The following is a 12,365-nucleotide window of genomic DNA, read 5'->3' as shown; positions in this document are numbered from 1 at the left end:
ACACCACCTTTACAGGTTTTCTTGGAGATTTAGATTTCCCACTCGATGACTTATTTTTGTTTATATTCTGGGACTATCCTCGTATAGACAAGGCATCACCATTCTGGCTCTCCATATTTTTCTGTCTCATCCCCTCCGTCAGCGAGGATGAGACTATTTCATCAAACTGCAAGGCAGTTGCATTGCTACCTATTGCAATAACCAGACTATCCCACGAATCTAGTAGAGAACACAACAAACTGATGCACTTATATTCATCTGAAATTTTAATATCAACAGATAATAACTGACTTACCACAGTATTAAATGCGTTCAGATGCTTTGTCACCGAGTCTCCATCTTTCATCCTCAGGTTATACAACTTTTTCTGTAGGAACAGTTTATTCACCAGAGACTTAGATTGGTACAAAGTCCTTAACTTGTCCCACAAAGCCTTAGCTGTAGCTTCCCTTGATACATTTAACAATACTGAATATGAGACACACAACTGTATTGTGCTCTTTGCTTTTCGATCCAACTTCCATTCTTCGTTGGACACTCCTGTTGGTTTAGTACCCGAATTTACTGTGATCCACTGATCTTTGTCCACCCACAGGTCCTCCATATTGAGTTTCCACAACTCAAAACTCTGACCATTAAATTTCTCGATCTCTATCTTTCCACTACTCGCCATCTTTTTTCACCACCAGAATCGATCTTGCAAATCTCCCACTGAACAGGGTCTACCACGGGCCTGAGAGAAACCCCTCAGCAACAAAGGCGTCCCCTTGAAGCCAAAACCTAGCTTTGATACCAAATGTAGGTTTTAACCCCATACATAAATTACTTGCATACGAATTCTAACAACAGAAAATAAACAATGTGAGAGCATAACACATAAAACACATATACACAGAGATTTTCCCCTGGATCTCAAAACCGGGACTACCAGTTTGATTTTTCATTATGTTCATTTCAATGTTACAATACATATTTATACATGCTGAAGCATCCAATACCATGGACCGAAAACCATCATGTCCAAAACCATGGACTGAAAACCATCGCACCCAAAACCATGTGCGAAAACCATGCACAAAACCATAGGTAGGTTCGCCCAACCTAATATAGGGTCCATTTTTTTTTTTTGCCTAGGGTGCTGCTCCAGACCCCGTAGAGGGGGGTTGTCCACCCCCCTCAAACCTCCCAGACAGAGGGGGTTGCCACCCCCCCGTGAGCCCCCCGTTACGCAATCGGCGCAACGAAGGGGGGGCTCCACCCCCCTTCTAACCCCCCTGGTGGCCTAGTCGTGGAAAGAATATAACACAACCCAACAGTGGCCCTCTATGCACACCCTACATGTGCCAATGTAGACCTCTGGGGGTTAGGATTCCATATAGGGAAACCAAACCCAAATGGAAACCACCTGTAATCCTGCGTAAGATCCAATGTGTCCCCTAGACTTTCAGTACAACCAATTATTAAAATAATCGGGTAAAAGGCTTACAAATCATGGATAACAACATGGGTACTGCATAATGGCATGCCCTTCTGTAGTGGCCTTTGTCATGTGAAAGTGTCTCCAAGCTCCAAAGGGGGTTAGCCAAGTACCTTATTAGGTGTTTTCAGCCCTTAAAGGGGATAATATGTCCAAGGTACATCCCTCTAATGGGGGTGGCAAGTGATAAATAAGTGGAATGGAATAGGGAATGAGAGGGGCAATCCTGGGCCACATAGTGGGGCATAGGGGTAGCTAGATAAGGGGAAGCCCACACCTGGGTATGTAATGTATAGGAGGGAGCAATCGTGGTACATGAGGTGCCTCGACCTTGATTTTTCCACCCTTCTTCATATACCTTTTGCCTTTTATGAATTTTCTTTAATTAACTGCTCGGGGCTCAAAGGACAAGAGCATGATGTGCAAGATATAACAATGATTACCCCCTTTAGGTAGGGTGGTTTATTGCCCTCCAGGGGTAGCTAGATAAGGGGAAGCCCACACCTGGGTATGTAATGTATAGGAGGGAGCAATCGTGGTACATGAAGTGCCTCGACCTTGATTTTTCCACCCTTCTTCATATGCCTTTTTCCTTTTATGAATTTTCTTTAATTAACTGCTCGGGGCTCAAAGGACAAGAGCATGATGTGCAAGATATAACAATGATTACCCCCTTTAGGTAGGGTGGTTTATTGCCCTCCAGGGGTTGGGACAATCATGGGTTCCTGAATGATAGAGGAGGCTCATCTAGGGCCTATGGAACCAGGGTGATGGCCAATGATTGGGGTAGAGCTCATGTAATGGCTTTTGCCCACGTGCTAATTATTTTTGTCCCGACCATCTTTTGCATTTTGTGGTACAATTTCCTGTTAAATGTGGCCATTTATGCTTTTCACTTTTTCTTTTAATTGCTTCAACCTTCGGGGCATCATTCTAGCCCTGACCTAAGGTGGGGGCAAGGGGATAGGGAGGCTAGCCCTATGTGGAGCTAGGTGGGAGAAAATATGAATGGGGGTATAGTGTGTGGAAAGGGAGTGATATGTGTGGATAAAGGAGCGGGACCACACACCCAAAATTAGGGTTTCCCAAGTAGTACCACCCTAGAACCAAATGGTCAATAAAGGAGATCCCACAGGACTAAGATCCAAAGGTAACAACCAAAAGAGATCAAGGGGACAGGAGCACAAACTAAGCCCACTCTTTCCACAAAACACCCCCATCAATCCATACCCATAAGTATCCATGATAAGTAAACCCAATACTCAATTACCAAATGACAAGACATACCTTTAGATTCATGAGGCCCACCTTCAAACATACGATCCATACAGGTGGGTGAGGGATCACATGGCTGGCTTAGGTGGCAGAGAAATGGCACAATGAGCTAGTAGGAGGCATCAAGGGGCTGCTGGCTGAGGCTTATTATGGAAAAAAATTTCTCCTGGGGATATCACCCACGAAGTGATAGGTAACAAATCCTAAATGTTGATGTGGCTGACCGAAACAATTTGCACATGTGTGGGCATAAATTCAAAAATGCACTTCCGCTTGTTCAAATTGGATGACCTTTATATCAATTTTGGTTCTTTCGAATAGAGGAATTTAATGCAATCATCATCTCCATCAAATGAGCTGTCCCAAGGTGGAATTTGGCCCTAGTTGCTAATTTTAACACAGCTGAAGACAAATCTAGGAGAAAAGTTCTCCTATGGGGTCACCCACTGGTGGTGGGTAATAGGTAAGTTGGTAGTTCAGTCATATTCTCTAAGAATATGTTATTTAGACTGCAGTTTATAAGATTTAGGCTGCATATTGTCAACATGTTAGTGAGATACTATGCATATGGAAGATGTCAACAGTTACAGAAATAAACAGCCACAAGTGCTGCTACTAAATGCAATCTAATTTATAAGCCACATGCTAAGCATAGTGGCATTGATGAATACAATTTCCACATTGCTCATCTAAAAGAACAATTTGATAACAAGCAGTGGGTTTGTACACAATCATAGTCAAATTTTCATTGCAAACTAAAGATATCCAATCATTATGCTCCACTATTGACATGAAGTTATAAATGTCTATTTCAAAACCTTCAATATAGAACAGCAGGTTGATTGCAAGTACAGATTCAGGAAGTTGTAATGGTGACATTCCACAATTTGGAGCAAGGGGCCCTTTGTAGCGCTTTACAAGAGGAGGCCCTCATAAAAATAACTATTGTTAATTGCCAAATGGATTCATCAACCAAAGGCGAATCTATAAGCACAATGACTTAAATTTTGTTTTTTAAGAACTTGCATATGCTATTAAAAAATAAACATGATGTACATGCATGCAAATGTCAAGTATTTGTGGCTTTGAGATATACACTGTGTAGATGCAATCATGGATACAGATAAGTTGACAACAAATAATTGAAACTCAATGCTATGAGCCCAATACCCATCATGCTGTATAACTGTATGCTATAAGCCCCAAACCCATCATTCATCATGTCACCAATTTTGGCTTAACATTGCCACAAATGGGCTCATGGAAGGTACTAAAAAATTGAAATGTTGTCTGCCTGAGACCTGGTGTAGTGATCAAGATTTAAGACTAGTCCCAAGAAGTATTATCCACTAATAACATGGCTTAATCCTTTATTGAATGATTATCTGATAAGATGTTTCTAATGCTGTTGTAACTATAAGAACTAAATCATTTGGAATAGTATCCTTGAGACTTACTTCAGCGTTTTAGATTACAGAATGCAAAAACCCGATATATTGATTTTAATTATGTACAATGGTATAAAGAACTATCTCATATGCTTGGAAAAAGAAATTTGTTCTCCTAGGCAGAATTGGAGTTTAGGGGATTAGGAGCACCTTTAGGTTTTAATGTTTCCTTTTCAACACTTTTTATTGTGGATTTTATTTGTATTTTGTTATGTTTAGAGCACTTTTGGCCAGAGGAAATATGTCAGGACAACTTAGAACTGGGATGGTGGGTTTCCGATGAGTTATGCAATTAATTTGTCATGATCACATTGATAAAACACATTAAGCTTGTTTGTCATTCTAATTCACATTATTAGTAGGAGAAGAAGACAATTCTTGAAGTAAGAAGAAGACATCTTGATCAAAACAAATTTCAGCAGCAAATAGGACAACAAATAATATTTCCTTATTTCGGCAACAAATAGGACAACAAATAAGATCTCCTTGTTTCAGCAGCAAATGAGACAACAAATGAGATCTCCTTATTTCAGCAGCAAATAAGATCTTCAAAGGGGAAACAAGTAAGATTTCAACAACAAGAAATGAGCGACAAATAAGATTTCAGCAGCAAGGAGCAACAAGTAAGATTTCAGCAGCAAGGAGCAGCAAATAAGATTTCAGCAGCAAGGAAGGAGCCGCAAGATTTCACCAGCAAAGAAGGAGCAACAAGTAAGGACTCCTTATTTCAGCAGCAAATAAAAAGTGACAACTTTTTATCTTCTTGGGCTTGTCTTCACCAAAGCTATGATACCATGTTAAAATTTGATGTTCTATGATGTAACATTCTCTTATTACAAAACTTCTCTATCTTGCAATATTAGTTAAACAATTGTAGATAGACCATAAACCAAATGCACAATGGAAAACAATCAAGAAAAAAATGAGATAGAGAATTTAAGTCCAATGACCAGGGAAAAACCCACAAGAGGAAATCCCAACCAGATTCTTCTTGTATTAGATATCAATTGTTGAGCAGAGATACAAAGTACAATGAGAGATCAAGAGAATGGGTAAGTTCACCCAAATCTAAACAAGCTGTAGCATGAATATCACTAATAGCAACAATTGATGCAAACTGTGAATCAACCTTCAAGTTCTGCTCTTACTCTCCAACATAGTTATCAGAACCAGACCAGTCATTGAACCGGTAGACTCCCCGGACTGGGAATTGGTCAGAATCAGACGGAAACCGGTAAAAAAATTAGACCAAAAAACCAGTCAACCAAAAACACATAAAATATTCAAAATTTAAAGAAAACCATATATATTCATGTGCATCCATATGAATCCAAACCATTTATACACAAATAAGCAAAAGTTCTCATTTATACAACATGTAAGGGTGCACATAACCAAAATAGCACCGAGTGCAATCCATCTCTAAACCAAAAATATATCAACAAACAAGCTCTACATGGCTTCTGACATCCAAAAAAATCATGCTACAACAAATACCTACATATCATCAAAATCATTGCCTATATTGGGATCTTTGTCATCAATAAAATATCACCCTCTAAGCATTAAAATAAGATTAAAAAACATAGCATGTTAAGTCAAGATTTTATTTGAGTGATGGGTACATTGTTTAGTAGGTTCATGATAGAGGAGTACGGCAACCAATGCCACTAACATCAAGGTACATAGAGGGCTTGGTACTCTTGATCAAATACTAGTTCCATACCCTCGTACAGGACAAAATCGAATGTAGCATTGCAATCCCCCCAATCTTGAAATCCCGGAAAATTGTTAAGTCTACTGGATTTTGAGTGAGATCTAAAATTTTACTTTCACCATATGAAATCCAATGAGGTTAGAACCACTCATACATCCCGAGTCATTTCATGGTAATGGTAAAAATTTAAGTAAAATGATGAAAACGAAAGATAAAGGTGAATGTCACTTTTATTTTAAGAATTAACATTACCATGAATTGCATAGCATTAGTAGGGCAATATGGTCAAATACTAGGCTTCCCTTGTCATAAATCATTGCTTTTTTGAAAAAAAAATTGCGTTCAAAGGGTCCTTGGCGGTAATGTATAAAATTGGCCGCTTCAGTACTGAACCGAACAGTTCAATGAAAAAATGTTAGTTTGGTACCAAACCAGCCGGTTTCGTCCAAGAACCACCTGGTTCGGTATCGAACCGGCCAAAAAAGGTTCAGGTCACTGGTCCGAACTGGTTTTGGCCTCAAACCTTGGGTTTTGGCCTCAAACCTTCGGTTCGGTTTGGTTTTGATAACACAACTCTCCAAGTCTTTCTTTTTCACAATCTTCTCCAAGTCTCTCTCTCTCAATTTCGAATCCTTCTTTCACAATGCACAAGTAGTGAGGGGAGAAGATATGAGGCACATATATAAAGGAGGAGCAACGAATTCATGCCATAAAGGAGCATGCCTTAAGAGTAACTTGTATGCCAAATAGGGAAGAGTAACTTAAGCCATTATGGAGAGAGGCAACACATGCCTTCGAAGGAGGAATCTCGCATGCCTTGAGGAGTGTAACTCATGCCTTTTTAGGAAGAGTAACTCATGCAATTAAGGAGTGGGTAACAAATGCCATTTAAGGAGAGGTATGCATGCCTTTGTAACTTATGTATTTAAGAGAGAGTGTAACACATGTTTTAAGAGTGCGCAAGAGGAATCTTTTATGACATGCCTTCAATGAGTGTGTAAGAGGAAAATACCAAGACTTTAATGAGAGAGTAAGAGAGAGTGTAACGTAGAGTCACATGAGACATTAAGGAGAGGGGGTGCAAAGTATGAAGGTAAGGTGACTTGATTTTTTTTTTGATAATAATATCATAGCATCATAAAGATAATGATAATAGTAGTGATAATATTGATAATTATTTCAAATTTGAACTATGATGGTTGATTAATGATAAATTGAGTGATTTTCCATCAACTACACTTGATTTCCAATTGATACAAAGTGATTTACTATTTTTGTAAAGTCATATTTGAGATGCTAGACATGACTTTCTATTTTTAGAAAGTCACTCCGGAATTGTCAGAAATGAAATTTTATTTAAGGAAATTCATCCCTGAGCTGCCAATTTTCAACAAGTCTGAGGCTCATTTTGAGGACAGCAGCCCATTGATCAACTCTTCTAGGGCTGTGGACGTCCATAGGAAGGCAGTCAGACACTACTACGACTTAAGGATGGATTAGGGCCTAGAATCACCTGTGGTCAACCTATTTCTGGGCATTGTTGTGACAATGAATTAGTGTAGGGGTTATACTTAAGACTGTTGAAGGATAAAGCTTAGACCCCTGTGGCAGAAAGCTCAGATCCCCTGGAACAGCAGATACACTGCGGCTGATTAAGGATATCCCCCCTGGCGGCACCTGGTTAGGGTCCTGTACGGCAACTAAAGAAGACCCTGTCATCCGGGGATTGTTACAGCAGATCAGACCAAACAGGACTGTAAAAGCAGCAAGACAGCTCACTAGGGTAGTCATCAGTGTAGCAGAATCCAGTTGTAGATTGAAGTTGTTGTGGAACCAGTTGTGGATTGAAGTTGTTGATTTACACTACTGTAAGTTGTTGGTAGAAACATTTGAATTGACTAGGGTTAATTTGTGTTTGCAACTATATTATCAGTATTGAAGGGATTGATACTGTTAGGGTGTAACAGCATTGAAGGGATTGATACTGTTAGGGTGTAACAGCCCTAGTAAACGGTTGTTAAATTGGAATTGATGTAAGCTACTGAAGTTTCGGGCTGATTATACTTATCTGTTCACTGTTGCTTTCTGATTGTCATTTGGAAAGTTGCAAATGATACTGTGTAATTAGTGCAATATATTCCTTACTTTGAAACCCTATGGGCAAAAATCCCCTTGGGACATTACACTACGGTATGTTGGAGTGCCTTGTAGGAAGTAAGCTTGTGAGGGAGCAATTTGTGCAGTGACGAGCACCATTGAATGAAGGGGTTGAGATTTTCTGTAGCAGCGAACTCAACATCGCTATTACTGAAGTCAGAACCATAGAATTAGGGCTGTAGGGTCTGCTGTAGCAGCAACCATCAATTGTGTATTTAAACCTTGGTATGATATTGGAGAATCTGTGGACTTGTAATCCTATTTTGTATGGCTGGGTTGGCTATATTGCATGAAATGTTGATGGAAACAACTACTAATTGTTCTGTTGAGAATTCAATATTATCTCTAATTGCATAAGAGTAGAAATACTGCAGTATCTTATGCTCCTAATAACCCTAAGGGAAAATTTTTCCCTGGGGATATTACAGACAATAGTTGGGAAACACAACCCTTAACCCATTTAATTAGAATTCCTATCGATGTCTTCATGATGATGACTTGGTGACTTAATTCACAACTTCGTCATAAATGATTGAAGTACATCTGTGATCAAGATGTAATAGTTATCTGTCAATTAAACGAGAAAATACACTTAAAAGACAATACATTATAATGACTAATTTAGGTTTAACATTAGCTCTTGTAACCATGCCTCAAGCACAAAGTGCAAAAGATACTAGTTTTTTGTTTTCCTGGACACAGCGTAACATGGGTAGCCTTTTCATTGAATCGGCCCTTAATTTGGCTTCTTGTCATCTCTACGGTGCCCCTTGGCTGGTGTCTTCTAAGGGTTGTAAATCGTTTAAATAATTTATATCTAATGCTGATGATGACTTGGTGACTTAATTCACAACTTGGTCATAAATGATTGAAGTACATCTGTGATCAAGATGTAATAGTTATCTGTCAATTAAACGACAAAATACACTTGAAAGATAATACATTATAATGACTAATTTAGGTTTAACATTAGCTCTTGTAACCATGCCTCAAGCACAAAGTGCAAAAGATACTAGCTTTTTGTTTTCCTGGACACAGCGTAACATGGGTAGCCTTTTGATTGAATCGGCCCTTAATTTGGCTTCTTGTCATCTCTACGGTGCCCCTTGGCTGGTGTCTTCTAAGGGTTGTAAATTGTTTAAATAATTTATATCTGATGCTGTCCTAGATCCTATAATCTTAATTGGTACCTTAGTTTTGAGTGGTAATTCGAAGAAAACCTGCCTTGGCTATTTCTAAGGGCTTTCGTTATTTTCTTTTGATTGCAAATATGATATAGTTCATTAATTTAGAAGGGATAAGAAATATTTTAAATTTGGCCATTGTAAACTGTTAGTAAAGGGCTTTCGTTATATTGTTTTGATCTCAAAGATGATGTAGTTCTGATTAATTTAGAAGAGATAAGAAATGTTTTAAATCTGACTATGTTAAACTGTGAGCAAGTCCGATACATTTTTGATAGGAGACAGACTTAATACTATGAACTGTTTTTTTGTAATGCATAATTGAAATGTTGTATTATGTTATTGTGATTAATACCCTGTTTAGTATGCTTTGTTTTCCAGTGTACATTTTCATTGTCATAGAATCGAATGAACCTCAATAAGGAATCATATGTAAGAAGGGCCTTTTATACCCTACCAAATTGTTCTCGTTGCTGTGTTCTTTCGTATTGACTTTGAGAATATGTGAAAAATTGAGTTTCTTCTTTTCTTCAATGCAGGAAATGACAGAGAACCTTGAAGATGCAAGCAATGAACTCATACTTGCAGATGAGGAAATAGTGAGATTTCAGCTTGGAGAAGTTTTTAGCCACATGCCAAAAGAGGAAGTTGAGAACAGGTTAGAATCAATGAAGGAGGAAACCACAAAAGAACTTGAAAAATTAGAGGAAGAAAAGGAGTCAGTTCTGGCACAGATGGCTGACCTAAAGAAAATTCTCTACGGAAAATTCAACGATTCTATTAATTTGGAAGAGGACTAATAACCGACATTTATGTGGAACTTTCGGTTTGCTATTCCTTCTGTAAGAATGACAATCTTCATGATGTTTTTTCAAACTTTTGAGTTTATGCTAAATGATATTAGGTCTATTGCACATATGTTATCAATCGTGTAGTTGTGATTTTCAAGATTGACTGCTTAGTCACCATACTACACATTGTTACATTGCTAGAATCGTGATCTAAAATGTCAAGTTTGGGAAAATTCATTATAGAAGCAGCCAGGTCCTATTCTAAGTTTTACATTAGTAGGACACGTCATTGTCTAATTCTAAGTTTTACATTAGTATGACATGTGATTATCTAATTAAACTGCAAGCATCCAAATTTGTCAATTGGTAAATGTAGATCATGCATTAAACCTAAAATCTATGTTTTTGCTTTATTTTGGTATCATTGCACCCTAACTATTTGAACTCAATGGCATAATTTCTTGGCATTGACCATAACTTTTCTTCATGCCTCAAACCTGAAGATATATTCTATATTCTAATTATTCACTCAATATTTGAGTTGTTACACCTACTTTTCAAACTAAAGGACCAATCTTACAAAAATACCAAAATGTGTGATTTTTAGTTTTAAGCAATACGTCATTGGTCTCTATTACTAATTTTTATTTGGTTAACCCTATAATGGCCACATTCTACAAAAGGATTGAGTGTAAACACAACTTTGGTAGAGTCAATTGTGTTTGACTTAGGTAGTTTGAGAGGAAGAATTATCTTCAGTACCCATGTTTAGATCTTGCTTGTGACATGTTTGTTTTTTTGTGCGCTGTGTGTTAGAAAATCAGAAAGGCAGAATTTTTTTTCTTAAACTTGATAATTACTTGTGATGTTCTTGACTTCTTATTAAGTTTTGTTTATATCTTCTTTCTTTAGTTCATCAAACAATTACCAAAGTGAAAACACATAAAACAATGGACACCAGATATAGGCACTATGCCAAGGCAAAACCCCCCTCGAGGGGAAAACCCAGTCAAAATTCTCTTCCTTTCAATAGTATTCTTTGAGACTCTTCACCCTAGACAAAGACCAAACCTTCCCTCCACACCAAGTCAGCCTCCCAGATCTTCGACCTCTCTTCCAACAACTTCGACTATGTAGCAGCGTCCAACATCAGGCAGCTTCCGACATCAACAAAACTTGGAAGACTTCGATCTCCCAAACTAGGGCACGAAACAAAGAGAGAGAGGCACCAAAATTTCGTTTTTCTTCTTCTCCTTAGACTCCACCCAACTCACACTTCCTTCCCCTTCTTCTTCTACTTCGCACTTCTTTCGGCAATAGTGAGATTTCAGCTTGGAGAAGTTTTTAGCCACATGCCAAAAGAGGAAGTTGAGAATAGGTTAGAATCAATGAAGGAGGAAACCATAAAAGAACTTGAAAAATTAGAGGAAGAAAAGGAGTCAGTTCTGGCACAGATGGCTGACCTAAAGAAAATTCTCTATGGAAAATTCAACGATTCTATTAATTTGGAAGAGGACTAATAACTGACATTTATGTGGAACTTTCGGTTTGCTATTCCTTCTGTAAGAATGACAATCTTCATGATGTTTTTTCAAACTTTTGAGTTTATGCTAAATGATACTAGGTCTATTGCACATATGTTATCAATCGTGTAGTTGTGATTTTCAGCATTGACTGCTTAGTCACCATACTACACATTTTTACACTGCCAGGTCCTATTCTAAGTTTTACATTAGTAGGACACGTCATTGTCTAATTCTAATTTTTACATTAGTATGATATGTGATTATCTAATTAAACTGCAAGCATCCAAACTTGACAACTGGTAAATGTAGATCATGCGTTAAACCTAAAATCGATGTTTTTGCTTTATTTTGGTATCATTGCACCTTAATTATTTGAACTCAATGGCATAATTTCTTGGCATTGACCATAACTTTTCTTCATGCCTCAAACCTGAAGATATATTCTATATTCTAATTATTCAGTGAATATTTGAGTTGTTACACCTACTTTTCAAACTAAAGGACCAATATTAAAAAAATACCAAAATGTGTGATTTTTAGTTTTAAGCAATATGCCATTAGTCTCTATTACTAATTTTTATTTGGTTAGCCCCACAATGGCCACTTTCTACAAAAGGATCGAGTGTAAACACAACTTTGGTAGAGTTATTTGGGTCTGGCTTAGGTAGTTTGAGAGGAAGAATTATCTTCAATACCCAGGTTTAGGTCTTGCTTGTGACATGTTTGTTTTTTTGTGCGCTATGTGTTAGAAAATCAGAAAGGTAGAAATTTTTTCTTATACTTGATAATT

At 37.8% G+C, this 12,365-nt stretch overlaps 1 protein-coding gene across 2 annotated transcripts in view; it reads left to right on the top strand.

Annotated features, from left to right (window-relative positions):
- The window catches only part of LOC149172321 (putative prefoldin subunit 4), a 42,894-nt gene extending 32,720 nt beyond the window's left edge, over positions 1 to 10,174 (top strand). For both annotated transcript variants that reach the window (XM_089424306.1, XM_089424305.1), the window contains one exon: positions 9,798 to 10,174. In XM_089424306.1, the coding sequence (XP_089280432.1) occupies positions 9,798 to 10,058 (261 nt within the window). In that variant the 3' untranslated portion in view covers positions 10,059 to 10,174. The remainder of the gene's footprint in view (positions 1 to 9,797) is intronic.
- Positions 10,175 to 12,365: the final 2,191 nt, after the last annotated feature.

This window comes from Pinus tabuliformis, chromosome 4_2 (genome assembly GCF_031772625.1).
Source record: "Pinus tabuliformis cultivar Carrire ecotype Pingquan chromosome 4_2, CPIR1, whole genome shotgun sequence".
Lineage (NCBI taxonomy): Eukaryota > Viridiplantae > Streptophyta > Pinopsida > Pinales > Pinaceae > Pinus > Pinus tabuliformis.
The sequence above is the reverse complement of the archived record's forward strand: the minus strand, read 5'-3'. Positions and strand labels throughout refer to the sequence as shown.